The sequence below is a fragment of the Talpa occidentalis genome, unplaced genomic scaffold (assembly GCF_014898055.3).
Source record: "Talpa occidentalis isolate TD23 unplaced genomic scaffold, MPIMG_talOcc4v2.1 talOcc4.12, whole genome shotgun sequence".
Taxonomy (NCBI): domain Eukaryota; kingdom Metazoa; phylum Chordata; class Mammalia; order Eulipotyphla; family Talpidae; genus Talpa; species Talpa occidentalis.
This window is the reverse complement of record NW_023601212.1, coordinates 6,861,672-6,876,742: the sequence shown is the minus strand read 5'-3', so window position 1 is coordinate 6,876,742 and position 15,071 is coordinate 6,861,672. Positions and strand designations below refer to the sequence as shown.

Genomic DNA, 15,071 nt, shown 5'->3' with positions numbered 1-15,071 from the left:
GCAGATGAATGCACATACACTCACATACGTGCGTACACACACACACCCCTAATCCACCATCAATCATCTGTCATTTCCCCCGGGCAGGAAAATATTAGTTTCTGAAAAGTAAATTCTGGTGTCCCAAAGGTATAAAACCCAACCTCTTTGCTCATTGTCCTTTAACCCCTAATTTGTGCACATTATAACTACCAGGTTCTCCGCTTTTCTGTGTTCCAGAGGCTGAGACTAATGATACTAATTAATAATGGTTAATATTTACTGAGAGTTTATTTGGAACCAGTCACTGACCTAGACACTATATCATTTCACTTAGTCCTCTCAGCAACTCTACAGAACAGTGCTGTGGGTATCCTCGTTTTAAAGATGGGGAAGCAGATGCAATCCCTTAATCACCCCTCTCTCTTTTACTGCATCCAGTATTCTTACCATTAGTTTATTTTTTTAAAGATTTATTTATTTATTTATTTATTTATTTATTTATTTATTTATTTATTTATACACGCACTGGGTACAGTCAGAAGCACGACAGGGTGAGAGAATTCATGAGAGCCAGAACGGGGAGCAGAACAGGTAGAACAATGAAATACACTGCTGAGGGGAGCAGCGGGCGGCAGGAGAGGTCTGCGTGCCATGTGGGACCCTCGCCAGCAGCCAGGGATTGAACCAGTGCTGCAGAGGCTGCAGGCAGCTTCACAGCCCAACACTCAACCATTGCGCTACCAGGGGAGACCCTATTTATTTATTTTAAAGACTTATTTGTTTATGCATACAAGAGCTGGGGTACAGGCCAGAGGTGCGGGAGGTGAGAGGATTCACCACAGACAGAGCGGGGAACAGAACAGGCAGATTGACCAAAGTACACTGCTGAGGGGAGCAGTAGGCAAGTGAGGAGAGGTCTGCTGCCCCATGTGGGTAGCTCCCTGGCTGGCCGGGAATCGAAATCATGCTTCAATGGCTGCAGATATCTTCATAGGTTGTGACTTAACCCTTGCGCCACCAGGGAGGCCCAGATTTATTTATTTTTATACAGGAACTGGGGTACAGGCCAGAGGTGTGGGAGGGTGAGAGAATTCACCAGAGACAGAGTGGGGAGCAGAACAGGCAGACTGACTGAAATACACTGCTGAGGGGAGCAGCAGGCGAGACAGGAGAGATCTGTACGCCATGAGGGAATCACCCTGGCTGGCTGGGAATTGAACCCACGTTGCAGAGGCTCTGGACAGCTTCACAGCGCTGTGCTGAACCCGCTGTGCCACCAGGGAGGCCCTAGTTTACATTTATGCTTAGTATATGTGCTGGCCTCCCCCACTAACACCCCAGACTGTCCAGCTGTCTACTGTGTCTCTGGAGTAGACATATGGAGCCTGACCCAGCTAGGGAAGCCATCGACATTTGTCCTGAGTGGGGCAGCCTTGGAACGACCCCCTATGTCAGAGAGAAAAGGCACACGGGGAGCACAGTTCCAGCTGGTCATCCCCAGTGCTCTGGCCACATGGGACAGGGATATTGGGGTGGGAGATGACCCATATCAAGTAATTCCTATTCTTTTCCGGTCCACCCTTTATTGACTGTCTTCTGAACACTTAATATTACCTGGTGACAGGTTATTTTTTGTTCTGACTCTAGAATGTCCTCAGCGTGAGGAATGGAGATTTTGTACACTATGGGATCCCCGTTGCCTCATCCAGAGTGAACCCTCAGTAAATGTGAGGGCTCAAGTTATTACTCTTTGGGAAACACAAATGGGGTTGCCCACACACCTGCCCAGGTAGTGCCCCCTCTCTGGCCCTCCAGGGATCAGGTGGGCACTGTCTCCACCTACTGACCAAAGGCAGCATGGCCTGAAACCCCAGCTTCAGGTGGAAAAGCAACTGAGCTTATCTGAACATTTCCCCAACTCCCATGCCCTCTGCTCGCCGGCTTCTCACCACCAGAGAGGAACAGAGTCTGGCTCTGGACCTCAGAAGCAGGAGCGTTGTGACAGCCGTGGGTCTTCGAGATGGATCCCTGACAAGCAACCTGGGGTCTTTTAGGAATGTCGATTCTAGGATGCCCCCCCACCCCCCCAGACCTGCTGAATGAGACTTGGGGGCAAGACCTGGTCATTGTGCTTCCACAGCCCCCCCAGGGGATTCCAGGGACACTCAGACCCTGAGAAGTGGTTCTCAGTCACAGTGGCTTTGTTACCTACATTTGCAACACTGGAGACAATTGTGGTTGACACACTGGGGTTACTCCTCGAGCCTTGGTGCACAGAGTGGATGCAGCTCAACCACCCACAGTGCCCTTGACAGCCCCCATAGAGAATGAACCCCCATGTTAGCAGTGCTGAAGGGGAGAGACCCTGTGCTGATTATCTGGAAAAACTTGAGTTCCATCGCTAAACAGAACAAATCCATGATGGGGCAGATGGTGTAAACTGGGGTGCTCTCCAGGCTTGGGAGTCACCTCCCCCCCATTTGCTTGATATGTGCATTTCAATGTGTGCAGTAGCCAGGACCTCAGGAGGTTAAATGATAATGGAACACAGGGTGTCCTGGGGTCAGTGAAACCCCCTAGCCCAGGGGTCACATCTAGTTGTCTGCCTGTCCCTAGGGGACATTGGGTATGTTTGGTGACATCTGTGGTTGTCACACCAGAGGTACTCCTGGCATCCAGTGGGTGGGGCCACAATGTCCAGAACTGTCCCACAACCAAGAATCATGCATTTCAGGGCCTCCCCGGTGGCACAGCGGTTGAGTGCTGGGTTGCGAAGCTGCCCGCAGCCTCTGCAGCACTGGTTCGATCCCCGGCTGCTCCCCGGCCACCAGAGGAGGGTCCCACATGGCGCGCAGACCTCTCCTGCTGCCAGCCTTCTGCCTGCTCTGGTCCCCGCTCTGGCTCTGGTGAATTCTCTCACCCTCCCGTGCTTCTTCTTTTTTTTTTTTTTAAATCAACAATTTTTTTTTTTTAATTTTCTAGAGGCATGTCTTATTTATTTATTTATTTGTTTGTTTGTTTTGTTTATACATGCACTGGGTACAGTCAGAAGCGCGGGAGGGTGAGAGAATTCACCAGAGCCAGAGCGGGGAGCAGAGCAGGCAGAAGGACCGAAGGACACTGCTGAGGGGAGCAGCAGGAGGCAGGAGAGGTCTGCGCGCCATGTGGGACCCCCCTCCGGTGGCCGGGGAGCAGCCTGGGATCGAACTGGCGCCGCAGAGGCCGCGGGTAGCTTCGCAACCCAGCGCTCAACCGCTGCGCCATCGGGGAGGCCCCTCCCGTGCTTCTGACTGTACCCAGTGCTTGCATAAATAAATAAATAATCCTTCTAAATAAATAAATAAATCTTAAAAAAAAAAAAAAAAGAATCATGCATTTCAAATGTCAATATTCAAGTAGTGGGATCCCTGAGTGGAGGGATGGGCAGGGTAGGGGGACCCTCCAGGTTGGGGAAGTGTTGGAAGGGGTGACAGTGCACAGGTTTGTAAAGGCAGACCTCGTTTTATTGCACCTTGGAGATGTGATCTTTTTTAAAAGATTTTTTAATTTATGCATACAAGAAATGGGGTGTAGGCCAGAGGTGCAGGGGGTGAGAGGATTCACCAGAGACAGAGTGGGGAACAGATCAGGAAGAATAAGTGAAATACACTACGGAGGGGAGCAGCGGGCGAGACAGGAGAGGTCTGTTGCGCCATGTGGGTTGCTCCGTGGCCAGCTGGGGATCGAACTTGTGCTGCAGAGGCTGTGGATTGCTTCAGAGTGCAGTGCTTAACCTCTTGTGCCACCAGGGAAGTCCAAATAAAATAAATCTTAAAAAAGAGAGAGAGCTTGTTCTTTCTGCCTGACTGCTTGAGCATCTCCAGCTCTTTGCTGGGACTTACACTATAAGCTCTCCTGGGGCATCCAGCTTGCAAAAGCAGCTCATAGGACTTCTCAGTATCCATAACCATTTGTGCTAACTCTAAGAAGTCTCTCCATGTTTCTAATCTTATATATCCTGTTGGTTCTGTTTCTCTGGAGAACCCTAATTTAAGTTCCCATAGTGGCCCCCTCCCACCCTCTCCTTTGCTTTGAAATCTGATTGCTGGTGTATAGCAGGTAGGGTAGGGAGCTGGGTCAGGTGTGTGTGGAAAGGATAAAGAATGGGTTTTGGCGAAGGGGGCTCCCTCAGGAAAGTCCCTGAGCCTCCAAAGCTGGTCTATTCCTGTCCAAGATCTTCTCCCCACCCCCCCACCGCCACCCCAGTCAGCTGGCTGAGTGACATTATTTTTAGATGCTCCCCCACTTCCTTCCTTCCCTCATGAGAAGCCCACTTCCTGGTCTGCTCTCATTCTTTTCCCTTGGCTGGTGCAAAGACAGACTTGCCCATTGGGACGTTCCTCCACCATTCCAGGGCCTCAGACCTAGATTTTGGGCCTCGCAGTCTTTTCCCCAATGGAAGACTAGCCTCATAACTTGCAGAACCTAAGTCAAAATGAAAACACATGACTCTTGTTTAAAAATTACTAGGGGTCCTCCCTGGTGGATCAAGGAGTTAAGTCTCAGCAGTATGAAGCTATCTGCAGCCACTGCAGCACGAGTTCGATCCCTGGCCAGGGAGCTACCCACATGGCACAGAAGACCTCTCCTGTCTCGCCTGCTGCTCCCCTTACCAGTGTATTTCAGTAGATCTGCCTGTTCTGCTCCCCACTCTGTCTCTGGTGAACCCTCTCACTGCCTCCAGCCCCTGCACCTCTGGCCTACACCCCAGCTCTTGTATGCATAAATAAATCAATCTTTAAAAAATGATTAGGAATTTCAAGGCATGTTCACAGAGCAGTAAATCATGGATGAGGCCCTTCTGAACTCAGGGGGCCCAAGGGATGGTACAGGTCTCAGCCCAAGAAGCTGGTGCTCAAGCACCTGCACTCTCCCTACCTCAAGGTTTCATAAACTTTTTAAAAAAGATTTATTTATTTATGCATATAAAAACTGGGGTGTAAGCCAGAGGTGTGGAGGGTGAAAGGATTCACTGGAGAGAGTGGGGAACAGAACAGGCAGATCCACTGAAACACAGGAGAGGTCTGCTGCACCATGTGGGTTGCTCCCCGGCAGGGCCGGGGATCGAACTCATGCTGCAGTGGCTGGCGATAGCTTGATAGTGCTGTCTTTAACCTCTGTGCCGCTAGGGAGGCCTGGTTTCATAAACTTTCATTTCTCTATTTTACTGTGGTAAAATACACAAGCGAATATACAAAATTTCCTGGGTTGCTGCCCTCCCTGCCCTCAGCTGGCCAGATAGCTAAATCATTTGCCTATCTGAGATAGCTATACAAAATCGGACGTCTGCAGGTAAGCCAGACTCTTCACATCCACGATGACCAAAGAGCCAGCTAAAAATTTAACCTTTGTGTCTCTGCAGTGCTTTCTTTAGAATTAAAGAGATTAAAGATTTATTTATTTATACATACAAGAATTGGGGCACAGGCCAGAGTTGTGGGGTGTGTGTGAGAGGATTCACCAGAGACAGAGTGGGGAACAGAACAGGCGGACTGACTGAAATACACTTCTGAGGGAAAGCAGCGCGGAGACAGGAGAGGTCTGCTGTGCCATGCGGTTGGCTCCGTTGCCGGGATCGAACTCCTGCTGCAGTGTCTGTGGACAGCTTCATAGATTGCATCTTAACCCCTTGCACCACCACGGAGACCCCTAGAACCAAAGAGATTAAATCCTGCATTGCAGTCCTCTGGCATCAGCACATTTTTTAAGTTGGGATAGTTTAGGACTAGAAGCCCCTCCTATGCAGAATAATTACATTCTGAGTGTCAATTACTCACAGTTTCTACCTATATAAGCTAAATTCAAGCTTGTGTTTATTGGAACAACTCTCACAAAGCAAAATCTGTAGGACTTCTTTCCAGGTTCCAACCCTCTCTTTGATTACCTAATAAACTAACTATTCTTGAGACTTTATTTGCAGTCAGCACTTCCTTGTGTAAAAATACACTTCAGGCCCAGCCAGGGTGTGGAGTGCAAGGCACTTATCTCAGGCACACGATTTAAGGAATGCCAAAGAACTCAAGCTGCCAAGATTCGTAATACTTTAATGCAATATTTAAAAAGCTGAATTGGGGGCCTCCCTAATGGCCCAGCGCTATCACGGCTACAGCCTGACATCTATGGCCTGAGTTGGATCCCCCGCAAGGGAGCTGACCCAGATGCCAAAGCAGACCAGGGAGCTACCCACTTGGCTCGGCAGACCTCTCCTGTCTCCCCGCTGCTCCCCTCAGCAGTGGATTTCAGTCCGTCTGCCTGTTCTGCTCCCCACTCTGTCTCTGCTGAATCCTTTCACACACACACATACACACACACACACACACCCCTCCACCTCCGGCTACACCCTAGTTCTTCTATGCAAAAATAAATAAATTTTTTAAAAAATAAAAAGCTGAATCAAATGCAAAAGAACCCAAGATGAACAGAATCAAGGTTTCAAATAAAGGCGGGATGTGGCCTTGCGCTTGCGGGACCTTGTTAGCACTGCTCCCCTCTAGTCAGAAACCTGATTTGAATAACACTTTGTTCTGTTTGGGTTTTATTGGTGCATTAATGCATATTCTACCTTATTGATTTGGGGGGGCACCCTCCAGTACACTGTACTGCCCAGGCAAGTCCCTCACTCGCCTCACGGAACCCCGGCCTTGGAAAGCGGGAAGGAACCCCCGCGGGCGAGCTGCGCGGCTGGGCACCCGGCTGGAGCCCCCCGCGACCCCCCGCCCCCCGCCCCCCGCCGCGGCGCCGGCGCCCGCGCCCGCCCGCCCCGCAGGCCCCGGCCCGGCGCGCGTCACTTCCGGGGCGGCGGCGGCCGCCGGGCTCACTTCCGCCCGCGGGGAAGCTGCGGCGGCGGCGGCGCAGGAGGCCGGGCCCGGCTCGGGGAACCGACAGACGCGCGGGCGGGCGGCCGGGAGTCATGGAGCGCGGCCCCGAGGCCGGGGGCGCGGGCTGGGGCGGTAAGTGTCGCGCCCGGTGGGCGCGGTGGTCTCGGTGCCGCCCGTGGCAGTTTGGGCAGCCGGGCCTGGCCGCGAGGCCCCCGCAGCCCGGTCGGACGCCCCCAAGACCCCGCACTCCCGGGGCGGCCGCGGGCCCGCCCGGAGAACCCCCCGGCCGGGGGCGGGGGCCGCGCGTCAGCGGCCCCGACGCGAGGTGAACGCCTCCTTCGCCGGACGCGGCCCCTGCGCGCCCCGGCCCCCGCCCCGCCCCCGGCGGCCCCGCTCCCGAGACGTCCCCCCACGCCTGTGTCCCCTCGCGGGCGCCCCGGGGCGGCGGGGCTGTTGGGCCGGCAACCCGGCCTCCGCCCCCGTCCGGGTTCCAGACTGCAGCCAGGGAGCATTCCCCGCTCCCACCCTCCACGCCTCGGGGTCCGCCCCGTCCCGGGACTCCGCCAAGGGCTCTTCGTTGCCGCCAGGATTCGGTCCACATCCCTAGCAGCGCTCGCGGGTGCGGCCCGGCCCGGCCCTGGCTCCCTCGGGGACCCCTCTGCGCCTCGCTCTCTCCGTTCTAGCTGGGGACCTGTGCTTTCTGGAACTCGCTCTCACCTCTGGGGTTTTCTCTTGCTTTCTCCTCGGCCCCTTTCTGGGCTACTTTCTCTGCGCCATTCAGGGCCGCTGCCCCACTCTGGCTGGCTGGGTGAGGTGCTGTCACCGTATCGTCTGTATTTAGGTCGTCTTAGAGGATTGCAATTGCTCGGTTCCCTGTTGGTTGTCATAACTCCTCTGGCCCGCACCGGCCCTTGCAACAGAGAGCCCCGTATGTGCCAGTGGAGGGAATCAGCAGGGCTCTGGGTGCTAGGGGTGGGCTCCCAGTGAGTGAGACACCTGGGTGTGCACTGCCCTTTCAAGACCCAGCTTTTGGGGCACACTCAGTGACACTCCTAAGTGATGTTCTGGTATGTGGTATGTCTTGGCTGCTGGGGAAAGAATGACCTGGAGCGGGGTGATGGTGGCCCGCGGTGGTGCTAACAGGGAGGGAGAACCCTGCAGCATCCAGGTGGAAGGTGGTGGGGCACGGATCAGGGGTTGGAGGGAATGAGGAAGTCCCCAGGAGCTGAGGGCAGGGGGATCTGAGGGTGAGGGGAGATGTCAAGGACAGATACCTGTGCTTCTGGTTCTGCTTGTGGCGCTTCGCCCACTTTGGCATGCCCCTTTATCCTCAGTGCTTGCCGGGTCCATCCACCTGCCATCTGGCTCTGGACCAGGTCTCCTGTCTAAACCACTGGCCCTCACAGCCCCTCAGCACCATTGGGGAGTGCAGTGTAGACCTGAACCTTTGAGAATACATTGGAACATCCTGGTCTTGGGGGACAATTGGGGACATAACTCTTTCCTGGTGATGAGGGGAAGACATCCTGCATTTTGCAGGTTGTCCAGCGGTGTCCGTGCCTCTAGCCACTCAATAGTGGGTGTACCCTCCCTTCTCTGTCTGCACATCATAAATGCTTCTGGACATTGCAAGTTGGGGGTGGAGTGGATGGCATGCTGAAAACTCTTGCGTTTCAGAACCAGTTAGAGACTGTCCCCTCTGGAAAATGTTTGCACATAAAAGTGTGTGTTCTGACTGGGGGTTCAGGGACTTTAGGAAGCTGTGCCCCCTCCTTGGCTTTTGCAGCTCTCTCTGGCTTCCTGCTATATGCCCCAATGTACTGACTATATGCCCCAATGCACTGCTCTCCAGCCCTCCAGCTCAGCTCTCAGATCTGGGCTCCAGAGGGAGCAGGTATGTTTCTGGGTCTCTGCCAGTTCCAGTCTGCTCTGGATCTGTGTGTCGCCAGCCTGGTGCTTTCCAAATGTTGTGACCCCAAAACTGACCAAGGTGCCAGTGTGCCTTGCTGCTTACACCCAATATGAGTGTGATTCCGCTGTAGGGAAGACGAAGTAAGCACATAGGTTTTCTCACACCTTCATATTTTCCCAGTCTGTCCATGGCAGCTTGGAAGTAGTTGCTCTAGCGACTTAGTGCTAGTCTATATATAGCTTTTCAGTCGTGCAAAAGGGAAGAATTTATGAGTTTCTCCCCTGAGCCATGCCCCTTAATCTGCCTCTTGGTTACTTCCTCTGTGAGGTGAGTTGTGTCTGTATGGACAGACAAGGAAACTGAGGCCCAGGAACCTGCTCCAGATCACTGTTCCTAGGCTGACAGCTGGGGAGGAAGCCCTAGGCTCCTGTGACCCCCGGGCTAGCCCAAGTACAGGGGGCCATTGTCCCCGGCTCCACAGGGCTTCCGCGTCTGCGGTATATCCTGCTTTTGTTTTCCAGGGCCCGTGTTGTTTCCTCTGTCTCTGGATAGCACAGTCCTGCCCACAAGGGTCCCTCTAGCCAGCGGTCTATCCTGGCCTCAGCTGCTCTGTGTCATTTGGGGGTGGCAGATGAGTCTTTGAAGAACTGTATGGCAATGGTTGGGGGAGAGTGTGGGTGAGCCATAATGGACAGAGGCATGGAGGGGGACAGGGTTTTCCTGGGCCTAGAGCAGGGGCTGTGTGGGGATGAGGCTGGGGTGGGCCAAAGGACTGAATTGGCTCAACTTGCAAGAGTCGCTGACTGCGAGCTGAGGAATGGTGGTAGTAGATGGGGTGTGGCCAGCTTTGTGCCTCACAAAGGTCACTTGGAGGTTTTGTTCTTTGAAGTCCAAGGATCCTAGAGCTGGAGGGTGGGCATGAGAGTGCCGGACGGCTTGGAGAAGGACAGGACACCTTGGGAGTGACAGGATGGGGTCCCAGCCTCCCATCTGGCGTGGCATGGGTCCCCTGCCTTCTGGAGTGTCCCCTGGGAAACTCACATCTCCTCTTGCTGTTTCCCTGCAGGGTTTCCCTCTGCACGACATGGAGACACATGGCTGTGAGGCTCTCGAGGGCTCAACTTGGACCGCGATGGGGCTGGGCTGCAGCCCCCTAACGGGGCTCTCATCTGGGGTGGTGGCCGGGGGTCACCCTCCCCGCTGCCTGTGTCTTGGAGCCCCCCCACCCCTCCCCTGCCGAAAGAGGCCCTCCCCAGGGCCTGGAGCCCGCCATGAACGGCCTGTCGGTAACTGAGCTCTGCTGCCTCTTCTGCTGCCCGCCCTGCCCCGGCCGAATTGCTGCCAAGCTCGCCTTCCTGCCACCAGAACCCACCTACTCATTGGTGCCTGAGCCAGAGCCAGGGCCTGGTGGGGCTGGGGCAGCCCCCTCGGGAACCCTGAGGGCCTCTGCTGGCACCCCTGGGCGCTGGAAGCTCCACCTGATGGAGCGCGCTGACTTCCAGTATAGCCAACGTGAGCTGGACACCATTGAGGTCTTCTTGACCAAGAGTAGCCGTGGCAACCGCGTCGCCTGCATGTATGTGCGCTGTGTGCCCAGCGCCAGGTGAGCCTCCGTACGTGAGCTGTGGGCTGAAGGTTGAGGAGATCCTAGGCTGCGCTTCATCCTTGAAACCCCCTTTTCTGCTGGGGTGAAAGCCCATTGGTAGCGTGGACACCCTGGGGATATCCCCTGTGGAAGGGGTGACCATATTCACCTTGAGCTGGCTGAACTGCCCTGGGCACTTGGGTATCCTTTCACCTGTAACCTTCCCAACATCCCAAGTGAGTTGGCTCAACATCTCACTCTGAGGTGCCTCAGAGTGACCATGTCATGCTGTCTGCTTTAGGGTGTGACAGTTCATTTGCTCAGGGGCATTTTCCCAGGTGCCCAGTGAAGTCTTCGTACCATACTTGGGGTTTTGGGACCCTCCTGGGCCTGCTCCTGCCTTTGTGCCTGGAAGCAGAGCTCTTCTCTGAGCCTGTTTGGTGGGGTGGGGTTTTCTAGATGCTTTTCCCTTTAGACCAGGCTGAGTTCTAGATCAGAGAGCAAAGTACAAACTTTTACCTTTCCTCTGGGCTGGGCTGGGCTGGGCTGGGCTGGACTGCGCTGCGCAGGTGGTGCTGGAGGAAGACTGGCCAGGATCTAGCCTGGCGCTGCTCTGTCAGGGGGTGTGCCCATGGGCCTGTGCCTGGGGCGGCCCTGGGCAGGTCCTGTGCAGCTGGTGGGCCTTTGGGGAACGCCATGGGCTGGGGCAGAAGAGTGCCCTGGCTGCTTTCTGCGGGAGGGAGGAGTGTCACCGTGTGAATAGGGATGGCTGTGATGGCTCGCGGGGCCGGGGTGGATCAGGAGTAGTGGGGACATGCCTGCTAGTGGAGAAACCTCAGTCTCATTCTCCTAGAAGGTTCCCAGCAGCACATATACCTCTATACTTGGGCCATCAGAGTCTCTCCAAAGGGAATGCTTCCAGAGGAGAGTGGACAGAGGTAACGGTCACCCGGAGAACTCACACTGCAGGTCTGCCCTGTGCTGGGAAGGTGACCAGCGGTCCCTGTGGAGGCCTGGGGCCCGGCTGGCCCTCTTCCGCCTGAGATCACTCTTTGGAGGAGCCAGGCATTTTGCAGCACAGCTGCACAGCCTGTCCTGCTCGTTAACACTTATCCTTTCTGGGCGGGTGGGTCAGGGGATAGCGTGTCCTTGCCACCTGCCCTGTATCGCCCCTCCCCTCCAGGTACACGGTTCTCTTCTCGCACGGCAATGCGGTGGACCTGGGCCAGATGAGCAGCTTCTACATCGGTCTGGGTACACGCATCAACTGCAACATCTTCTCCTATGACTACTCTGGCTATGGTGTGAGCTCGGGCAAGCCCTCTGAGAAGAACCTCTACGCCGACATTGATGCCGCCTGGCAGGCCCTGCGCACCAGGTGAGGGCAGGCCGCCCCACTCTGATCTGGGTCCTGGTGATAGGCTGGGGGGAGGAGCTAGCCTGGCCTGTCCCCTTTGAGGTGACCAGACCTGCTGCAACGTGGGTGGCCTGGAGAAGGAGGAAGCCTTGTAAGAGAGGGAGCCCACAATGGCCATATTAGATTAGCGGTTGAGGCCTGGCCCCATCCCCTCATTGTGGTGACAGGCATGCTTGGTATGCAGGGGGCTGGCACTGCGCCTCCACTCCTGGGAGCACCTGACCTGGGTAGGGGTAGGACAGGACCGGGCTGTCTCCAGGGGAGTGAAGGCTTAGCCTGCAGATGAGCTGCAGACACAGGACCTGACAGTGGTGCGTGAAGGGATGTTTGGCATCCCTGAGGCAAAGGAGCATTTGGGTACAGGGTGGGCCAGGCAGCCGCATTGGGGCTTTCAGGGAGGGTTTGTGAGGCACCATAGCCATGGAGCCTGGCCCCATCTGTTGGATCGTGGGTGGTGGCAAGCCTCCTGGCCTGAATGGTTCTGGAGGGCAATTTGGTGCCCAGCACAGGGACTGGCAGAGCAGTCAGTGAGCAGAGGCCATGCCCTCCCATACACCGAGATGGGACACTGCAGTGGCCATCCACACCCTGGGCGGCCTTCCTCCAAGTCTAATGTGTGTACATGGAGCACATCCACTTGTAGCTTGAGCAGTGTTTGCAGCGTGCTGACCCTCGCCTGGTGTTGCTCTAGACCCTCGCCCACCTAATCCCAGCTCTCCTGAATGCAACCCCTGACCAGTTTCTGCAGGAATCCAAGTCAGCCTGCCCTGGGGAGGTGGGACCTTGTTGCCATGGTGATGTACCAGGCAGTCCCTGCTACAGGTCTCAGGAGCGGGGTCCTATGGCACTACCCTGGCATCAGGGACTTGTCCTAGCTAGTGTGGTATAGGTATGTGCCCATCTGCGGCTGTGTCAGTCCTTCCTGCCATCCTTGCTGGCCAGGGTTTTTTGGTAGAATCACACCCTGCTGTGGGGTCAGGGCTCTGAGCTCCATACACCCATCCATCCATCCATCCATCCATCCATCCATCCATCCATCCATCCATCCGGGCTATGATCCAGCAGCTGGGGAGTGGGAAGGAGGGTGGGAAGCTAGTGGCCAAGGGCAGGGGAGGCCTGGGGAGGAAGAACTGCTCCACCAGGCTCCTGGAGACCCCAGGTGGCAGCTGGGAAGCTCTGCTGGAGTTGGGTGATAGGGCTAGGTGGCTGTTCTCACAGCAGTGGCTGTGGAGGCCAGGGGCCAGCCATGGGCAGGGGTAAGCAGTGGCTGGCCTGGAGTGTTGCCAGGGCTGGGCAGGTGCAGAAACTCACCCAGTGGGTTGCCCAAGTGAGAGGCACACCTGCCTTTGCTTGGAAAAGGGTGTCCTGGGAACAGGTCTGGAGTGTATGAGAGCTGTGGAGGCCTGCTGCAGGGGAGAGTGAGTCCCATTCAGGGAAATAGCCACATGAGACCCTGGAGCTGAAACAATCAATTTGGCTTAGGGGGAAGCCTGTTGGGGAGGACCCAGGACCAGGCTACTCTGTAGGGAAGGTGCCCGGAAGGTTGTTATTGCGCAGCTGTGTTGTATGGGGTTGGGGTTCACAAGGGGCTGCAGCAGTGAAAGGGGTGGTTGAGGGATGCCTTCCAGTGTGATCTGGACAGACTTTCTAATCCAGAACAGCAGGGACAGGAAGGTCCCAGGCAGGTCTCGTGTGTCCCCTAGGCCTGGGAGTGTGCCTGTGTGCATGCATGGGGGAGCAGGGCACCTACCTTGCCCCCAGGGCAATGTGGTGGCCTTGGGGCTCCAACCAGGTATTCCCCAGGTGTGATCTGAGTAGATGCTGCTGGAGAAACTGAGGCTGGAGCCAGGTGACCTGTTACTGCAGGTAACAGTAGTTACTGTAGTCTGGCCAACACTGTTACTGTAGTCTGGCCAACACTCCTCACACTCAGGGATCCCACCTTTCTTACCACAGGATCCTACCTCTCGTACCCATAGGAGAGAACCTGTTCAGTTTGGGGGGAAGCACAGGGAAGAGTAGAGTCCCTGGTTTCAGCCCTATTGGGGTGGATGGGGGCAGGCCCCAGGTGGGCTCACCTGGAGGGGCGGGGGAAGTTGTGTGCACTTTTCTGCTTGCTTGTTGCGACTGACCCTGGCCCGCCACCCCTAGGTATGGCATCAGCCCAGACAGCATTGTCCTGTATGGGCAGAGCATCGGCACGGTGCCCACGGTGGACCTGGCTTCGCGCTATGAGTGCGCTGCGGTGGTGCTACACTCCCCGCTCACCTCGGGCATGCGTGTCGCCTTCCCAGACACCAAGAAGACCTACTGCTTTGACGCGTTCCCCAAGTGAGCCGGGCTGTGGGGGGACAGGGCTGGGGGTGGCTGGGCGCGAAGTGGGGCGTGGAGGCCTGATGCACCCTGCCCCACCTCGCAGCATTGAGAAGGTGTCCAAGATCACGTCACCGGTGCTTATCATCCATGGCACGGAGGACGAGGTGATCGACTTCTCGCATGGGCTGGCGCTCTACGAGCGCTGCCCCAAGGCTGTGGAGCCCCTGTGGGTGGAGGGCGCGGGCCACAACGACATCGAGCTCTACAGTCAGTACCTGGAGCGCCTGCGCCGCTTCATATCCCAGGAGCTGCCCAGCCAGCGTGCCTAGCGGTGACCTATGCCCCCAGGCCAAGCCAAGCAGCACCAAGCCAGGACCTCAGCAATAAAGTGGCTGCTGGACCTCGCCCCGCCCCAGGGACTGCATGTGAACCCCTGGTCGACCCAGGCAGCCCCTGCCCAGGGTCTGTGGACATGTATAGGCGATGGAGCTAAACACTCCTTTCCTTTTGGAAGCTAAAAGAAGGAACAACGTGAAAAAAAATTAAAGATTTGAAATTTTAGGGATCCTCTGCTCCTTAAATGACTCAGGTGTGTCCTTTCCCTGGGCTCAGCGAGCCTGAAGAGGGGACTGGGTTCCCTGTGCTTTCCCTCCCAGACCCCATGAAAGATCAGTACAAATGCAGAACCCAAGTCCGTCTCCGTCTGGAAGAGGGGTGTGGGGTTTGGGTAACCAGAGGGGCCCCGAGGTTGCTGGTTGCCTGGTTACCTGGGTGGTGATGGCCGGGCTGCAACATTGGAACCCAGAACCCTCCCTGCTTTGTTGAGTGTCCTGCGGAGGGGTGGGCTCCCATTTCCGAGACAGCCTTGGGTGGGCATCTGTAGTGGGTCTAGACCACCAGTATTGCAAAGAGGGCAAAAGGAGAGCCAGCCGGGTCCGCAGGTGCTGGACTGGGCGGATCCCAGAACCAGGCCAAGATGCTTCCTTTGCCCTTGGGGACGTG

General features: G+C 55.9%; 1 protein-coding gene across 2 annotated transcripts; it reads left to right on the top strand.

The window, feature by feature from the left end:
* The first annotated feature begins 6,932 nt into the window (after positions 1-6,932).
* Positions 6,933-14,669, top strand: ABHD17A (abhydrolase domain containing 17A, depalmitoylase). 2 transcript variants are annotated; one of them, XM_054693032.1, is made up of 5 exons: positions 6,933-6,971; positions 9,818-10,354; positions 11,520-11,714; positions 13,905-14,084; positions 14,173-14,669. In XM_054693032.1, the coding sequence occupies exons 2-5, from the start codon at positions 10,023-10,025 to the stop codon at positions 14,396-14,398; spliced, it is 933 nt and encodes a 310-aa protein (XP_054549007.1). In that variant the 5' UTR covers positions 6,933-6,971; positions 9,818-10,022; the 3' UTR covers positions 14,399-14,669. The 2 variants fall into 2 exon arrangements, with proteins under 2 accessions (XP_054549007.1, XP_037360876.1); XM_037504979.2 differs by lacking the exon at positions 6,933-6,971 and adding an exon at positions 7,318-7,458.
* Positions 14,670-15,071: the final 402 nt, after the last annotated feature.

Coding starts and splice junctions, on each gene's coding strand:
- ABHD17A (XM_054693032.1), top strand. CDS start 10,023: ATGAACGGCCTGTCGGTAACTGAGCTCTGCTGCCTCTTCTGCTGCCCG. Junction 10,355..11,519: donor CGCTGTGTGCCCAGCGCCAG/GTGAGCCTCCGT, acceptor CCTCCCCTCCAG/GTACACGGTTCTCTTCTCGC. Junction 14,085..14,172: donor TGCTTTGACGCGTTCCCCAA/GTGAGCCGGGCT, acceptor CCCACCTCGCAG/CATTGAGAAGGTGTCCAAGA.